The sequence below is a fragment of the Arvicanthis niloticus genome, chromosome 28 (assembly GCF_011762505.2).
Source record: "Arvicanthis niloticus isolate mArvNil1 chromosome 28, mArvNil1.pat.X, whole genome shotgun sequence".
NCBI classification, from domain to species: domain Eukaryota; kingdom Metazoa; phylum Chordata; class Mammalia; order Rodentia; family Muridae; genus Arvicanthis; species Arvicanthis niloticus.
Window position 1 is genome coordinate 22203488 of NC_133436.1, and position 19300 is coordinate 22222787.

Sequence of the window (19300 nt, forward strand, 5' to 3'; positions counted from 1 at the left end):
AGACTGGAGTACTTTTGATCTATAAAGGCCCCATGAAAAAACCAATAGGCAAGCTGAAGACTGGAAGAAAATAACCAAGCAATGCCAGACAGGGGCAATGTATCTAGAAAATATAGTCTTACAACCCAGCTGAGAGAAAACAAACAGAACCATAAAAATGAGCCAGAAGACTAAAACTGATCTTTCTCAAGGAGAAGTTTTGAACTTGTAGAATGGTAATTTAATGGAAAAAATAGATTATTTCAGCAAACAGGACCGAAATGGCTAAACCAAACCTCATGCCTGATGTGAAAACTAATCCCAAACTGACTTAAATATGTATAATATAAAATTATAAAAGCTTCACAGAAGGACACGTAGTAAGACATTTTTGTGACCTAAAGTGAAGTCAAGAGAGTTTGAGCCCATGAGTCAAAGATTATTTGAGCAAGGCAGTGAGGTCTCATTTCAAATACAAGTAATGACATCTCATAGAAAATAGAAAGGGTGGCAGCCAAAAGACAGGACAGAGTTGTTGACTAGGTAGACTTTCAGTTCTGCAAGACAAAATGTCGGATACCTGGTTTCACAATCACCTAAAAGTACCTAACATGACTCATGGAACATTTAAAAATTAGTTAACTTTTGATCATTGGTGCATGACACTCTCTCACTCTGTAGCCCAGGCTGGCCTACAGCTTTACAGAGACATTCCCACCTCACCCTCCTGTGTGGAAGAATCACAGGTGAGCAACCATGCCCAGAGGTATGGAATGTTTTTCACTATAACTAAAAATAATAACAACATCACAGTGTGACAGTGATGTGGAACTGTTTTACATTGCTGGCACACATGGGACACTCTGGAAAAAGTTGGATATTGCTTACGATATTAAACACTTAACATAGGGCCAATTCTTACATATCCCCCACCCCCAACAAGAGAAAACTCTCATTCACAGAAGCCTATATAAGAATTTTATAGTAGCTTCAGCTGTACTTACTCCCAACTGGAACCGACTACCGTGTCCTTCCATGGGGAATGGCTAAGCAAATCATAGAATGACATCGCACCCTGAAATACCACCTATCAAAAAGTATGAAGGACATCTGTAGGATATATCTATCAATCTCCAAAGGAGAGATGCCCATCTCTTATTACTGAATGCCACTGGCCTTCACTTTGTTTTGCTTTCATTTTTTTTTAACTTTTAAGGTTAGTTTACAAAGAAGTATGTTTCTTTATGGCATGCTCACGCATGCTCTGCTCCTATCTGTTCTTCTCCCTTACTGGCCTCTCTATTCCTTCTCCCCAACTCCAACTGCTCCCATGCTTCTCCAATGAGTCTCCCTCTTTCAATGTCCTACACACACATTCCATTACTCTCTGTAGTTCAGACACCCATTAAGATATCCACACCACAAACCACTTTCTAAGTTTTGAACAACAAACATACACACACTCACATATATACAAAATTTAGGCCCCCCACATGAAGGAAGATACGCAGTGTTTGTCTTTCTGAATCCGATATTCTTCTCTACGGTGTGTTTCTTTACCCACTGATCTACTGATGGCCAGTTCCATCTACTCACTACTGTATATAGTGTATCTGTAAACATGGATGTGCAAGTCTTTGTGATGTGCTTCCTTAGATCCCTTACCCAAGACTGGTTCGGCTCAGTCCCATGTAGTCTTATATTGAGGAGCCTCCATATTTTTTTCTGTAGTGGCACAAGAGTCTACATTCTCACCCTCAGTGAGTAAGGCCTCTTCTTTCCCTACATCCTTGCCAGCATCTATTGTCATTTGTTTTCTTGACAGTCATTCTGATTGGGTAAGATGGAATCTTAAAGCAGTTCTTATTTGCATTTTCCTGATGGCTGAGGTTGTTGAACATCTTCCAAGTATTTTACTGGCCATTTGCATCCTGTTTTTTTTGAGAACCTTTCTATAGTTGAATAGCTCATCTTATGACTGGACCACTTGTGTTTTGGGTGTTTGATTCCTGCTGTTCTTTATATAGCTTGGCTGTGAATCCCTAGCTGATGTGTAAGCAGCAAAGATGTTTCCCCTATTCTGAAAGCTGCCTCTTCACTCTGTTGATTGTTTTCCACTCTGTCTAGAAGCTTCTTAATTTTCTGTAGTCCCACTTGTTAATTCTTGAGATCATTTCCTGGGCCATTGGAGTATGTTCAGAAAACCATTGCCTGCTTCTGTGCATCCTGAAGTGTTTTACTGTTCTGCCTATGTTTTCCTTTACCAGTCTCAGATGTGCAGATCGTACAATGAGACCTGTAATCCATTCTGAATGGATTGTTGTACAGCATAGGAGATACTGATGCAATCTTTTGTCTCACATATGAAAATCCAGTTTCCCCAGCACCACTGGTTGAAGCAGCAGTCTTTTCTGAATGTATGTTTTGTTTTCTTTTGTTTTACAGCCTTGTTAAATATTAGCTGGCTGCAACTGTGTGGGTTTATTTATGGCCTTCTTGGCTTTTATGAGTTAGTTTTATGTGTCAGCACCATGGTATTTGTTACTCTTGGTCTGTAATATAATTGGAATGCTTTTTTAGAAAGCATGTGCAGGTGTGTGTATGCATGTGCATTTGCGTGCACACACGCATGTGTGGGCACCAACACTTGGGTATGTGTATGTGAGTGGAGGTGCCTGCAGAAGCCAGAGGAGAGATCTGAATCCTTTGATGCTGGAGTTGCAGGTGGCTGTCAGCCACCTGATGTGGAGACAGAACTCCAATCTTCTGCAGGTTGCAGGAGCAGTGCGTGTTGTTACCTCTGAGTCATCTCTCTAGCCTTCTTTATTGTAATTTAAGGTTGAGTATTGTGACACTTAAATCATTGTTCTTCCTGCCAAGGATTGCTTTAGTTATCTGGGGCCTTTTATTATTCTGTGTGATTTTCAGAATTTTTGTGAAGAATGCATTAATGCTATTTTTTTTTTTAAAGCCAGAGTGAATATCAATAAAGAACTGACCTATGTCAGCCAAAGTGTAGTTGGGTAGGTTAATTCACACACAAAAGGCAGCATAGGGAAGAACTCGGTTGTGGAGCAGGGAGTTGGCATTGATGCATCCTAACTTTGGAAGTGGTTGGGCAAGACTATTCATATATTAAGAAAATCTTAGAATTGTACCACAGACAGATGGACAGACAGACAGAGACACAGACACAGATGTGCTTTTCTTTTGAACACCCTCTTTGGAAAGGCCATGGTTACACATTCAGTGACTGATAGTGACTGTTGTCAGGAACCATTGCACATGTGTGCTTCTGAAAGCCACACTGCAGTTGACTCTAAGATCTCAGAGACACACACTGTCGTGGCCACAGGGATTAAACATCTCTTCCTGTAGACTCAAGGTTCATTGAGCTGTATCATCAACAGAGAGGCAGAGCAGAAAAAACATTTCTGAACCAGACAAAACACCATGTATTTCCTAGAAGGTTATGAGTTTGATATGGCTAGCACAGATCAGTGTTCAGAGGAAAGTCCTGTTTCTAAGGGAAACTCACAGGGAATTGTTTCTAAGAGGCTGCCCAAACCACCCCCATAACTAGGAAACCCACAGTTTGGAGACCATTAAAGGACTCTTTTTGGCTATGACTGCTACATCCCCCCTCACACACACCCGAAAAAATCCAACCCATCTATATAGTCTTCTGACTAAAAGGTAAAGTTGGGAAATGGTGCCCTTTGCTCTCAACTGAAAAAGATGAAAGCCATCTAGGAGTAGAAAATGAATGTGAATGAGTAACAATGAAGGGAGACGCTCAGAGATGAAAGAGAATTCAAATTACAGTCTTGACACTGAAGGGAGAGAGAGAGGGAGGCCCCTCGGAGGAAGAGAGCTCGTAGACACGGTTCCTGGGACATGTGCAACAGGTAATAGACATAGACAGAGGAGAGACAAGCATCCCAGAGATATCAGGCCCAGCTCTCACTAGACACAGTGCTGGCAACAGATGCTGTAACTACCAGTGTCATGCACTGTGGATGTTCAACTGTTGGAGATGGTCATTTTTACGATGAATGTTGAGTCATGTGCTATGTGTGTATGTGTGTATGTGTGCATGTGATCCCTAACTCGCAAGGTGACTCACAGGATTTCTCCTGGGGCTTTTCTTTCCAGTGACATCTCCTTGACCCATCCATCCTCAATTGTGATCTTCCTCTCACTTTCCTCTTCCAATTCTTTGCTGTATTTTTCTCTGCTCGCTTCCTGATATACTGCACACTTGCGTCTACTTTCTGCCTCCTACCCTATTAGCCTATAACGCAAAAGAGAAGGCATTTCAATCTCAAGGGCATCGCCATACAAGTGCCAGGCATACCAGAGATGGAATTTCTCAGTGACCCTTCCCCAAAACGACAATGAGTCCTGCCTAAGGAACTTTCTAGTTACTGTGTGCCCATTGCTAGGTTTTATGTAACTCTGCTCTGCTATAGTAAATTGGGAAACAGGGCAGATTCCGTTTTGCTCTTCCAATATGGTATGGGGATGACAGGATGTTTACTTTCTTAGTGGAATACAAGAGTTTAATAATCAAAACGCTTTCAGGTACTTATACATCGAGAGCAGGCCTTAACAAGTCCCATCTCAGAGAAATCCGTTCGCTTCATCCTTCTCGGCAGATATGGAAATAATCCCAGGCAGCAATATTATGCTTCCATGGTTATGGACAATATTATGCTTTTCTAAGAGCAAACATAATTTTGATCCTTGCCAAGCATGTTTCTGAACGTGCACAGCTGCAATCAGGTCAGTCAGGCAGAACCGAAATAATTTACTCAGACCAAATCCATCTTATAGGAGAAGTAAGCCAATGAGGCAAACCCATGTGTTAGTGACACCTACTGAGGGCTGATCTTTACTGATCTGTGCAAGAAGTTACCTTACAGGGATACAATGTAACGGAGCCGTTAGTGGGCTGAGCACTGGCTGCAGCGGCTTTTTGCTTCTGGACTCCCATTTCCATAGGAAAGCGGGCTGACTGTCCTGGGCCAAGACTCCTCACTAGTAGACATGGGTAACACGTCACCTGGACTTCATACGCTGCTCTCATAACTCAGTGAGTCAATCTGAATAGAGTTCTCGGAGCAAAATGTGGTCTATAGCAACCATCAATGAAAACTGTTATTGTTCAGTACTGTGGAGCACTTTCAGTGACCAACTTTGGCCAGATGGCTCTTTGCAAGTTCGTCTGATTCCTAGATACTGTAGCTTGCAATGACTATCTAAAAATCTCAGCAGGCATGCCTTTGCCATTACTGACAGCACGTGCACACCGCAGAGCTCATGGAGATAAAGCCTTGAGTTTCTTTATTTTAGGAGTACAGTCTAATTTTAAATAAGGGTAAAAAAGTCAGGACAGAAAAATGTACCATAAATATTTTTCTTTTATTTTCTTCCACCCCTCCACCTCCCCACTGTGTGTGTGTGTGTGTGTGTGTATAGAGATGGAGTTTTCTTATATAGCTCAGGCTGCAGAGTGCTTGCTTGAATGCACATGCGCACAGTGCTTTCAGACATTCCCTCCCGGAATTTCCTGTGTCTCTTTGTGTCACTGAGCTGTACCTGATCTGGAGATAGGTGCTGAGTGTGGGAAAAAGTGGAAGCTCAGATGCTGTAGACAACCATAGTGGACTACACATGGCCCAGATCACATTCTAACAGCCTGCCTTTGCTATTGGAAATCGTTTTTAAAAAGAAGATACCATTTTCTTGGTTATTTTCATTTTTCTGTTCCATCTCTCTTCAACATGAAAATGAAAAATGGCCCTCCCCTCAACACACACACACACACACACACACACACACACACACACACACACACGTGGACAGTCAATCACTCTACCACTGAGCCATACTCTCAGCCCTTTGGGTTTGCTTAAGCTTCATGGATACTTTCTTCGGGTCTTAACAGAAATTAAAGCCTGAAAATAAACATACAAGTATGCAGAGGACTATTTCATAATTCAAATAAATAACAAGGACAGAGGAAGAAATCCTCTGTGCATGTCCTCTTTAAGAAGGGACATGTTAGTAGCTTCAGATCTACATAACGGGCAAGAGAGATAATTGCGAGCCCCTCGTCTCCTCTCAGCATCTTAATGTTGTAGTCCAAGAGACTTGCTCCCATCTTGAGTAACCATGGCAACTTGCAGAGTCAGAATCTAGCAATGCTTGGGAAAACATGCGAGGAGCACTTCAGAAGGGCAAACTGGTTCCATCCACTCTTGAAAACCAGGGATAACAAGATGCCTTGCCAGGCACCATAACACCACGAGTCTTCTGAAGCCCAAGTACAGAATCAGGAAGGAAAACACCTTAGAATCCAGCTCATCTGATTCCTTGGATTGTAATAAAATCAAAACAAAAACCAACCAACTAAACAAACAAACAAAAACAAAAAACAGGATCATCTAGTGTTTGATAGAGAGGAAATCACTTCCTGGTCCAGGCTCGGCACAGAGCCCACCATCTCCCACTGGTTTCTAATCCAGGAAGCCCCTAGACATGGTAAAGGTCTCAGTACCCACCGATCCCAATCCGAGTCTCTATCATTTTTCTACATTTTATCGCTATGGTATAAAGGACAGTAAAACTCATGAACCTATCGTCTACAAATGTTAAACTCCCAGCAATCTTTTTTTTTTTTCTTCTGGGCTTTTACAACTTCCCTCCTCCAGGACCATTCTGAAAGCATTCTCAGGTATCATTTTTGTTCATTAGACAGCAAGCACTCAACTTTCCTACCTGGAATTGCAGCAGAGACACTTGTCTCCGGGGAGCTCTCCTGTCCCTGTGACACACATTTGTGCTGTGTTTAGTATTTTGCATTCTGTTTCACAGTGCAAGGACACAAGGGCAGTCTTAGATAGGCCTATAAGATCCTGCACGTGTGTTGATGTTTGCAGACTAGTGTAATGAGACATTTTGATAAATTGTTTTGAACAGTAATCATGGTGCAGGCCAGACTTATATCAAGAGATAAATGTCTTTTGCCCTTAAACAAAATTACATGGACACCCAGCATTTGTTTAGAGTGAGCTTAGAATCAAAACCAATTTCCCTCACAAGTCATGTGAAAGGGTACCAACCAATGAAATTCTTTTGATTGATTTTTTTCTTATACAGTGGTCTCTTTTTCATCCATTCTTTACATATAATTTTATATGCATTAGTGTGGGGGTATCAGATCCTCTGGAGTCACAGATAGGTGTGAGCTGCCATGTGGGTCCTAGAAATGAAACCTAGGTCCTCTGGAACAAGAGCCAGTGCTCCTAACCTCTGAACCATCTCTGTATTCCTTTCATCTGTTCTTTTACTTTGATATAGGGTCTTGTTATGCAGCCCAGTCTGGCCTTCTGCTCACAGTTCTCCTGCCTCACTTGCTGATGGGCTGGGGCACATGCCATCATGCCCAGTCCAATGAAATTCTCGATGCTCAATAAATCCACAAAGTAAATGACAATGGGATAATTTCCCATCATCTTTCCTGAGACAGAGACGATTGTTTTGTTCTAAAGACACAATGGGAATTTAGAATTAAAAGTCAACATGCCCTTTTTTTTTTCAGTCATTTAAATCTTGTTTCTGGAAAAACTACCACAAAGAAGACTTTTTTTTTTTTTTTTTTTTTTTTTTTTTTTTTTTTTTTTTTTTTTTTTTTAGTTCTGAGCCAGGCATGTGCCTTTAATCCTAGCATTTGGGAGGTGAACTCAGAAGGATCAGGAGTTCAAGGCTAGCCATGGAGTCAGCCTATAACAAGATCCTGCTCAAAGAAATATATAGTTTTAATTAACACATATGTCTCTCCTAGTAGCAATAGGTAGACAGCATACAACTCTGTTTATATGAAAAAGCCGGTGTTTGACGTCTCTACGCCCACAGATACCATCTCCACCTGCAACCTTCTACTTTACCTCTACTTTTTCACATGTCGGGATCTATATGAATTTTAAAAATGTATTTTAAATTAAGGCTACATTAGAAAGCCAAAGTCAGAACAAAATTAGGGACAGTCAGAACTGTTAGATTGTTTTATCCTCAAGTGAAGTAATTTCATTTTAAATGCAAATACATATTCTTTCAGAAAAAACTCACATAAAATGTATGATTCACCTGGTTGAAAACATTAGCCATTTATCATTTTGCAACTATGATAGCGATCATACCTGCTGAGGTCTCTCTAAATTTGTCACTGGTCTTCTTTTTCCTCCATTTCCAAGGCTTGAAGATTTTACCAATGGTGGAGAGTTTCCCCTTTCTCTTGAAGGGAGGTGTCTGGGAACCTGCTGGGGGGCCATCTGAGTTTGCTATGGACGCTTTGTCTAGTCCATCAACTGTATAAAGAAAAATCAAGTTAGAGAAAAGCTGCAATGAAAGTCTGAAACAGCACTATCTGTCTTTTCTTGGACTGTTAACAGCAACTTTCCTGCACTCTTTGGAATCTCACATAAAGTCTGTTTTTTCCCATTCTGCAGCTGGTAGGACTCCCTTGATATCAATCAGGTAATCAATCAATCATGAGTTATAGTCCCCCTAGGCAATCATTTTTGGGAAACAGAAAAGGAACAAGAGACTTACATAATAGTTAGGGCCAGACAAATAAAGGGCCGTGAACCACAGCCGAGACCATCTGCAACAGCACATCAATATGCCGTGCAGGAGTTGAGGTCTCTTGCTATCCCTGCAACAGGATGCTCCTCCACACATCGGGTCTGGCACTCTCAGCAAGGACGTCACAGTCATGGCACTGTGAAAACCATGGTTTCTCCTTCACATAATAACGTGCGGTGCCAGGAAGCTAGACTCTGTTTGAATAATGCTAGCACTATTGCGTGCTTCTGTGTACAGCAAACTTTCAGCCTCAAATAAACTGGTAGCTATCGTTAACAGCAAAAGTCTGTGGGAAATGTGGGCACAGCATGTGACAAAACATTACCTTCATATGCCTTAGTATTTTATCATTCAGAAAGAAAAAATAACACTCTGCAGTTGCCTTACACTAAATTCCAAACAGAAAGGACATAATAAGGACCTATATCATCCCAACTTAAAATTTTAGTGGCAAAAACCTAGACAATGACAGCCAATGGTTCTACTCAGTCTTTTTATAAAATGGGTATTTGGACAAATACACAATCAGTTCAAGTCAACAAAATGTTATGTGTTGAATCTAGGTGGCAGATTCATTCAAATCTTTCATCTTCTCTGAAGTTTCAGAAACTTTTATAATAAAATATTAAGGGGGGAAAATAAATACAAGTAAAATTTTCATAGCCAAATATTCCCCTAAGTGTAAGATTGGATGGACCCCTTTTCCTGTTAAACCCATTCATATAAACAACTTGAGTTCATTTCAGAAATACTAAAAAGGCTACACAAAGAGAGAATGCACTGTGTGGTTCCATTTTTATCAAAATTTCAAATAGACAAAAGGAATCAGTGGCAAAATAAAACAAAGGGGAAAAAAAAGAAACTCAGTAGCATTAACTGAAGAGACAAAACTGGGAGAGACAGGATTTATCTCAATGTTGGATGGATTATAGAAAACTGGTAACATATCTCTGTGATTTTTTTTCATATTTTACTTTATGCAAAATTAAACTTAGAAAACTCACAGAGTAGTGTTTGATTGATATGCATGCTGAAGTGATTACAGATGATTGTGCTGACATCCATCAAAGACAAATGAATGGATAGATGGTGTGGTGGTTTGAACAGGTTTGGCCTCCCCCCCCCCCAATACATTCATATGTTTGAATGTTTGGTCCATGGAGACCAGCACAATTAGGAAGTGTGGCTAGTTGGAGTAGGTGTGGCCTTATTAGATGAAGTGTGTCACTGTTGGGGTGGGTTTTGGAGTCTCCTCCTATGCTCAGTCTCCACCCAGTGTGGAAGAGAGTCTCCTCCTGCCTGCCTTTGGATCAAGGTGTGAAACTCTTCAGCCCCTTTTCCTGAATCATGTCTGTTTGTACATTGCTGTGTTTCCTGCCATGATGATAATGGACTGAACCTCTGAGACTGTAAGCCAGCCCCAATGAAATAGTTTCTATTATAAGAAAACATTTCTACTTCAAGGGAGATAGTTTTACTCCTATTCCTTTTCTTAAGTATAAACTTGAAAAACAACTGCAACCCTGTGTGCTACTGATTTTTAAAAGGTGACTATGAAGGAGAGAGAAAGCAGACCACTGTAAGATCTCAGAATCTCCAAAACTGGGTGCTGTGGGGACTTTGGCTACATCTCTCACTTTTATAGCTGAAGAAGTTAACAAACCAGCTAGAACAGTGGCATGGGCCAAAAGGCCTCAACAAAAGCCCGCTCTCTCTAGCTACCAGACGGGGAAAAAAGACAACCTGGGAAGACAGAAAAGTTTAGACGACAGCTATTGTGCTCTGGCCAAACACCACAGAGGAAACTGTGATCATACATGCCAGCAAAAGCTAAATACAGGAGCAATGAGGCTTTCACTCTCAAGCCTCCAGCAAGGAGTCTGATATCTCTGCCAGAGCCATGCTAACAGAAGACAAAACAAGAAGACTTTCATGCCTACCAGCAGGTAAGGAAGCATCCTCTACAATGCCAGTGGAAACTATGTGTGGAGCCTACATAGTTACCCCATGCAGCAACTGGGGCTGTTAAGCCCTGTCCACTGGGAATTCTACCCCTGCTGGATACTAATGAGGGCCTTCATATAGAGGGTGTCAACACGAACCTGGATTGTCACCTCTATGCACGAGTGGCAAGCTGGCACTCACTGCTCACTTGCACAAGTGTTAGATGAAGTCAATAGAAGCAGAAGGTTGAAATAAGATGTGGAATCTCATGACATAATACATAAAAAGTTAAAGCTTTGGTTTAAAATAAAATCCCCTGACATAAGAAGAGCCAAGAAAATTCCAAACTGAATGAACAACATCAATCAATAGTTACAACATGGAGACAGCTGAATCTGCATGCGTTTTCCTTCCAATTACATATGGTGAGTCCTGTTCTTCTCTCTACCCTGATCCCAGGTACCACCTAGGCAAAGGTACCATGGGCTTCTCTAAGTGACCCTACCCCTACTTGCAGCCAGACCCTACAGAAGGAGACGTGGGATGGGAGTCAAAGGGAAGCCCCAGCAGAGAAGTAAAATCTTCACCTCTACGCCTGTCCAGCTGCCTTCCGTGAGCTACAGGACAAGCCACTGAGGAGGCAAGTGTGTACTTTTTCTTCCTCACGAGGCTTGATATTTTAGAAAAGATGGATTTTGAAGAAGTGAATGTTGTAAAATATAGAAGAGCTGACTCATGCAAACAGAGGAACTAATGTTTCCATCTGAAATTCATCTCTGTGGTTACAGAGCAACACCAAGCTTGCACTTACTTTCTTACATTGGGGAGGGAACATTGTCATCCAGACCACATGTGTGGTTCTTTGACACACCATTAAAACTGAGATCTCCATCCAAACCGGTGAAGCCCGGTGTAGTTTATACTTGTAAGTAAAAATAAATAAGGTTTGAAAAAAAATGTAGCAATTTACTTGCTGACAAAGGTTCACAGGTGAAGCGAGGTGGTTGATGAATTAAGAAAACCAAAACAACCGTGTTAAATTCATGACTGCATAAGGAATGAATGACACCGTCTTCTCTCTTGTGGCTTCGGTCCTATCTTTATCCCATGTACCAAAGGTAGAGGCCTGTGCCAGCAGACACAGGGGTGTGTGCAGATGCATGAGTGTGAACATGCACATGCTTGTAGATCTCCCTGGCAGACTGAATCTACTTGTTTTTATAACTGGTAGACTCTTACTTAAAACCATCCTTACTGTAGACACTGTATGATGGCAAAGTTGGCCAAGCGCCTTTGAGATTCTCTTAAAGCATTGCAGAACACAGAAGTATGGGAAGAATAAATCTTTTCCAGAAACCTAAAAATTGGGAGCACCACTGATATTTCTATGCTTCTTCTTTTGAACAAACTCGTTATCAAAAACCCCTCTGAAATTTTTTTTATAAATTCTTCCATCTAAGTCCAATGGAGCTTGCATTTACACATGGGGGGAGGGCTATGCTCCATTTAGCTGTTTCCAGTGTTAATCTTCACATACTTTACTGCTATTTTTCTTTGCTCTTCTTTATGTAGAAGAGACCTGGTCTACGTAGACCTCTTCCCCCTGCCTCCTAAGTGCTGGGATTACAGGAGTACATCACATGCAACAATGGTCTCCCTTCCTGTTCATCATCACCGTCTGGTTCATACTAAAGACTTACATTTTTAAATGTAGCACCAGTTACAGTTTACAGTTACCAGTTACATTTACCATGTGTAAATGCAAGCTCCATTGGACTTAGATGGAAGAATTTATAAAAAAAATTTCAGAGGGGTTTTTGATAACGAGTTTGTTCAAAAGAAGAAGCATAGAAATATCAGTGGTGCTCCCAATTTTTAGGTTTCTGGAAAAGATTTATTCTTCCCATACTTCTGTGTTCTGCAATGCTTTAAGAGAATCTCAAAGGCGCTTGGCCAACTTTGCCATCATACAGTGTCTACAGTAAGGATGGTTTTAAGTAAGAGTCTACCAGTTATAAAAACTGGTACAAACTGGTATAAAAAATGTTCTGAAATGCAGTCTTGCGCTCCCGGGATGTGGACATTTTACATGTGAGCTATTTTCTAGTGAAGTAAGCCCATACCACTGGGCGTCCTCACATTACCAACTGGTAAGGCTTCAAAGAGCACATGCAGTCTTTATTTTAAATTAAACAGAAACTCAAGCAACCTTAGCACAGCCGTGACCATATAACTCAAAAAAAATAAATGAAGCTACATAATTACTACATTAAAATGGTGAACTTTGGTGTTCTTTCCTCTGAGACCTAAGAACAGACACGGCTTCTTAGACAGGGCCAACTATTTAGTGCAAGAGTTTATAGGTCTTTAAAAACAATATTTAGTGTTTTATGATATGTCAGACACCCGTTTTTCCACACACACAATCATTTCAGTCACTGAGAAAATGAGGCACAGTATTCCATTCATAAATCTACTAACTGAAAGGTCACTCAGAAAAGAGCCCCAGTGAAAGATCTCCTGGTGCTGACTTGGGGCAAGCTGGCAGCCACCTTGTGAAAAAAGTTGTTGAAAAAGATGGTCTCAACTTTCTCTAAATACCCCTGAATACTTGCAGGTGACGTTGACTGCATTTCTAAAATCCAGTAATAACAAAACCAGGCAGAGATCATGTGTGCTCTTTACACTTTGCTAAGCCCACACTTTGAGGAAGCTAAAAAGCAAAAACAAAAATAAGCAAACCGAACCTTTATTTTCTTAAAATATGACTCCAGACATCTTTCCTTCCGTGCACACGTGTACGGCCATTCAATCATTATGATTATATTAAAATTATCACAATAGAGTTTTACTATGTTTTTTTGTGTTTCCATTTTAGTTCTACCACTAACCTTTACAGTCACAGAACATTCAGTAAGAAAACACAGGCATAGTGCAAAAGGGAGATTTAACTATACCTCCCCTATTTACGAAGCGCATAGGGAAGATTTGACTACACCTCTGCACTGAAGTGAAGCAATGGCTTTGTACATGTGTCATCACACATGAGGGCAGGTCTATAGAGCCAAGCAGATAAAAAGGTCACAGTCAATGGAGGCTACAAGCTACAAGACATCCATGATGACAATGCATAAGGTAGCCAGTGGGTCATCCTTGACCTATTAATCAAAATTTACATTAGTGTGAACCAAATCTCTTCTCTTCTTTGGAAGTAAGATGAATGGCCAAATGAAGAACAGTAAAAGAATCAACTATAGGACATCCCATCTGGGCACAGGTTAGAAAGCTCTGTATGTATATGGTGAGTCGTTACACAAGTAAGCAAGGGGATGGCTGATGGTGGAAGTTACAGATAGAGAAGTGGAAATATAGAATGTTCCACACCACACCAATGACAGTTGGGACCTAACTGCATAAACTCACATTTTGCAAGCTAGGCAGACAGGAAATAGATTACCAGCATAGACATACACACTGCCAGGCACTCTCATATGTTCTTTCTTGGTTCCTGATAGTGTTCTTCAATAAAGGGAAAATCAAGAAGTCCATTCTGTACAGAAATGGTTACTTCTGGGGTTGGGACACAGAAATGTTAGACAAGCCCTTAGCATCTTATGTTGCTAGGAGGTAAGAGGATACTGTAAACACACTGAACAGTGGATGTCAGAGAAACATGGGCAGGGACGCAAAGGAGACTCAAATCCAAATGTTTGAACAATTTGGGCAAACTAAATAATAGAGTACTCACTTATAACCCAAAATATAAAATAAATGTCTATGGGTCCACACTTACACAAATAAATATTAAATAAATAGATATGAGACAAAAGGAATCTGTACAGACAAGTTTACATTCCCGTGGCTTAAATGCTACCACAGTGCAAAGTATAAGTGTGGCAGATGACTAACTTCATTATAAAGGCAACTGAATCACCTCACCCAAGGTGACCAAGGTCATTGCCATCTACAATATTGTGCTTACAGTGGCTTACATGGTTGTGATCAATCTGGAGCTTCAAAATCCACAAGCCAGAGACAATATGAGAGAATGTCGGAGGAGGCCAAGTTGAGGGACATATCCAATATACCTGACTGATGGACCTCAGACAAACAAGGTCATTAAAAACAAATGGAGTCTGAATAACTGACATCGAGAAGCCATGACATCAGTCCTTAGTGGGATCCTCCATCAAACACAGTGACACCAAGGAAACACTGGTAAGATTCTAAGAAACTGTAGCTTGTAAGAAGGTGCCACCGACTGTCCTTTAGCTGCAATAAGTTTATCACATACACAAGAGACTAAGAGCAAAAGAAAATAAATACAGCAGTATATAAGAATCTTTCCACACTTTATGCAAATCTAGAACTATTTTATTTTTATTAAAAAAAAATTCATGTCCGTGTCTGTAGGTTTCAATGTGTGTGGGTGTGCACACCCATGTACCCACTAGCAGACCTGAGGTGGACACTGGGTGCCAGGCTCCATCTATCTCTGTCTTATTCTCTTGAGCCATGGTCCCTCCCTAAACCTAGGGCTAGGCTGACAGCCAGGATGCCTCAGTGGTCCTCCTGTCTCTGCTCATCACAGTGCTAGGGGTTTAGGCACAAACTCTCACATCCCCTTTTATGTGGATGCTAGAGGTTCAAACTCAGGTCCTCATGCTTCTGTAACAAAATACTCTTAACTACTGGGCCCCAAATCCAGAACTGTTCTAAAAGACAAGTCATATTTTAATGTATCATAGTCACCATGAGGTAAATAAACTTAGAGGTCTGTATCTTTAGGGTCCTTTCTGCTCTAAGAGGCATGGAAGGGTGCACTGAGGTTTCTGCCCCTAGGATTTGGGGAAAATAACATTTTCCAGTTGTCCATCTTCCTTCCCTTCCCTAATACTTCCATTTCCCAGTATCTTGGCACTGGGGGGTCTTTAAAGACATGTTCATTACGCTATTTCAGCAGGTTTTAGCACTTAACTTACTCAAATTAAGTGGTAGTGAACATTTTCTCTAAGAGTGGAGAATGGGGTCACTCTCCACACCACATCAGGAATACTTAGTCACAGTTATGGGGAGGCCAGGTACAGAGGGGAGAGTCCAAACTCACCCCCCAACACAGCGCGCACATACATCCATGCAAGGAAGGTTGTCACATATAGCGAATACAGAGGGACAAATTCAGGAAAAAAAGGTTCCCTGTCCTTCATTTTTAAGTCACTGAGGTCACTTTAATGATAAGGTTTTGACATTCAAAGGCCAATTCAAAGGGCTGAGGTTTATTCTGTAACAACCGAGCAGCCGCATTTCCCATGATGAGAGAAGAGTTGGACAACTAAGGAAAAGAAAGCCCAAGGTTCGTGCTTCTGTCCCTAGGCTCCGGAGAAGCAGAGAGCATGAGCCATTTATTCATTGGCTCACATTGGGTTTTTTTTGCTCTCCCAACAGCCAGAAGTACTGAGTGCTTTATTAATAACAGAACTTATAATGTCTCGTATTTCTTGAGCACTTACTATTCGCCACAGACTCAGCAAAGTGCTTTGCCTGCACGAATCTGGGCTAATTTTCACACCAGTGTGGGAGACAGGTATCGAAAGAGGGTATCATTTCTGCAACTACATAGTGAGAGAGCCCCAGAGATGGAAAACTGAACTGGGATTGGGCGTTCAGTATGCACGTTTCACAGACAGAGATTAAAAATATATTGAGCAAGTAATATACAAGTTACCCTGCTGCACTAACACAAGAGTTAGATGTCAGCTGGGCGGTGGTGGTGCACGCCTTTAATCCCAGCACTTGGGAGGCAGAGGCAGGCGGATTTCTGAGTTCGAGGCCAGCCTGGTCTACAGAGTGAGTTCCAGGACAGCCAGGACTACACAGAGAAACCCTGTCTCGAAAAACAAAAAACAAAAAACCAAAACAAACAAACAAACAAACAAAAAAGAGTTAGATGTCAGAGTTTGGATTTTAAGTCATAGCCACCTGCCTCTAACACTAGGAATCCCAAGCAGTTTCTTACAAGGAAAGCTGGCTTTAATTCAGCCCTATATACCTGGAAAGTCCAGGGAGATCACAGAGCCAGTGAAGCCAGCGGCTTCTTGCTCACACTCTGCTGAGGAAGCAGACATAGCCAGTGGGCCATGCAAACCAAAACCAAAAGTGGACTCACAGGAGGAAGGAACCAGCTCCAACTGAGTGTGCTGGAGTGTTTCTTAGGAAGGGCTGTGACCTGGGGTCATTGGATGAGGGAACAAATACCCTGCAGGGAATGACTCCAGGATGGCTGAGCTTTTTAGTTTTTTTTTTTTTTTTTTTTTTTTTTTTTTTTTTTAGTTTTTTTTTTATTGGATATATTCTATTTACATTTCAGATGCCATCCCCTTTCCCCATTAGCCCCCCCCCCCCAGAAAACCCCTATCCCATGCCCCCTTTTCCTTTTTGTTTTTATACACTTTTTAAAAAATGTTAATCAAAAGCTTTATAAGTTTGGTAATGCTCAATCAGAGGTGAAACCCAATACCCAACCTAGATATATAAACTACCTTTGACTGGTGGAGACACGTGAACATCTGCCTCCATATCCCACCTTTCTCTCTCTCATCACCTAGCTTCTCCTCCTCTCCTTACTCCTTCTCTTCCTCTCAGTACCTCTCCCACCTTAGCTCCTTCTACATATCACCCTTCCTGTTAAAATAAAACTTTTCTCTCAAAATACAATTAGAGCATAATTATGCCAATTTGTACCAGTGAGGTACAAGATAGTCCTAATACCCAGTCCATCATTTTGTTGACTAAACAGAACCTCTGTCATCTCTCCTAACTAAAACACTTAGTTCTGAACCTGGCTTTTTTCTTGGCTTTAGAATGAATGTCAGCTGAAAACCATCCTCTCAAATCTTTTCTCTCAAAGTAAATAGCCAGGATTGGCTATGAGGCTATAAGTTTTCAACCCCGTCAGAAATCCAGAATGACTGAGTTAACTAAAATTATGGGAAGCACAAAGCATAGCTTCTAAAACTTAGCCAATTTGTAGATACTGCTGAATACCTGGACACTTCCTATACTACAAAATGTTGGAGCATCTGATCTTCAGCCTTCTGGCCCAGGATCATCTGACAGACCTTAGTGCTGCAAAATTATTAAGGGCTGATTACTCTGTCTAGGCAGATATAATCAGTCGACTATTCTGTAAGTGTGTCCTTTTCTGGACAGTAGTTTGTCTGTAGATGGAAAGAGGCAATTCTTGCCTAGTGGCTGTCTCACAACTGGAGTAACTCCAAAGATGGTCAATTTCTTCTTAGAATCCAATACAGGAAGCTGTCAGGAGCAGACAGGTCTCTAATCAAAATGAACATTAATACAGAAATGTTTGTAACGTCAATTCTGTGGACTTCTGACATTTTGAAAACCAACTATACATGTAAGGTAATCTGGACTGTTGTCTGTTAACTCCACTCAGCTATTTCTAAATAAAATATAGAAAACACCCTAACAATAAACTCCAACCCATGAATTTACTATAGTCCCTTAACTCACAGGCTAACCATCTCAAATCAGTTGAAAAAGTTAAAGAAGGACTGGGTCTAGGCCTTGTATTCCTAAATGTGTTATACAGGCACAATGCCTATGAGAGTAACAATATTCATCTCACTTTTATATTAATAAGAAGCTCGTACCAAAGAAAACCTTAAATTTGAAATCAAAGTAAATTTTGTACCATTTAAGAAATTATAACTTCATCTTGAGAATAATTATACAGATTTCTACCAGTAGGTTATGGCTATGCAATAAATCCTAGCTAATCCTCCCTATTCCCACAAAAAAACGCTACTTTTCCCTAGAAAGACAGCCCAATATTAACCACTTCAGTCCCCATGGCTGAGCTTTTAAATGCAATGCAATGCGATGCGATGTGATGCAATGCAAATTCGAAGCTTCTTGCTATTGCTGGGCTGGGCTCGCAATAGACACATGAAACATATTTATGGGAAAATATGAACAACTTATAAGGTCATGTTTTTGACCAAATGAAATGATCAAATATGAAGTGTTCAAAGATAAACAGGAGTGTTTTGAACATCACATAAATGGCAGGTGCAAAGTGTTGGTCACCTGACTCCTAGTCAGGGGACTTCCCCTCCACCAGGCTGTCTGCATTAGAGTATCCAAGCATTTCCAGTGAACCAGAAGCATCTCCTGGTATCTCTCAAGCAGCCAACTGTAAACCTGAAAGCAAAGCAGGCATTGCACAACCAGGACTCCGTTACTGTTCGGGATTTTGATCACGAAATCGGGCTGGTAAACTGTAAGCCAGAAAGAAGAGATCTGGGTCCCAGACCAACTCAGCTACTTCAGCAGCAGCCTTGCAACCTTGAGTGAGGGCCCCAATTCTTCAACACTGAAAGTTAGGAGACTGGGCTACGTGATCTCACAGTGCCTCTCCAACTACTCAGGGTTCTCTTGGTTCTCAGCTTGCTTTAGCTGAGTCACACTGAAGAGCAGTTCTGAGCGCCGCATGGAACTCAGGGCATCACTCATCACTACAGAACATGGAATAGGTCTTATTCACGTTGTCCCATTTAATCCAAGAGGAAGGGGAAGCCCAGAGAATCAGGTAACTTGTCCAAAGTCATACAGCTACTAAGACAGAGCTCTGGTTTGCCTCCAGAATGTTCTGTACATAAAACAGGGAGCAGTGATGTGGGTGAGTTAGATCTCTGTTTCAAAAGAA

At 41.2% G+C, this 19300-nt stretch overlaps 1 protein-coding gene across 6 annotated transcripts in view; it reads right to left on the bottom strand.

The window, feature by feature from the left end:
• The window catches only part of Phactr2 (phosphatase and actin regulator 2), a 255936-nt gene that overhangs the window by 67637 nt on the left and 168999 nt on the right, over positions 1–19300 (bottom strand). For all 6 annotated transcript variants that reach the window (XM_076926887.1, XM_076926885.1, XM_076926886.1 and 3 more), the window contains exon 2: positions 8184–8351. In XM_076926887.1, coding sequence (XP_076783002.1) covers positions 8184–8351 — 168 coding nt within the window. The remainder of the gene's footprint in view (positions 1–8183; positions 8352–19300) is intronic.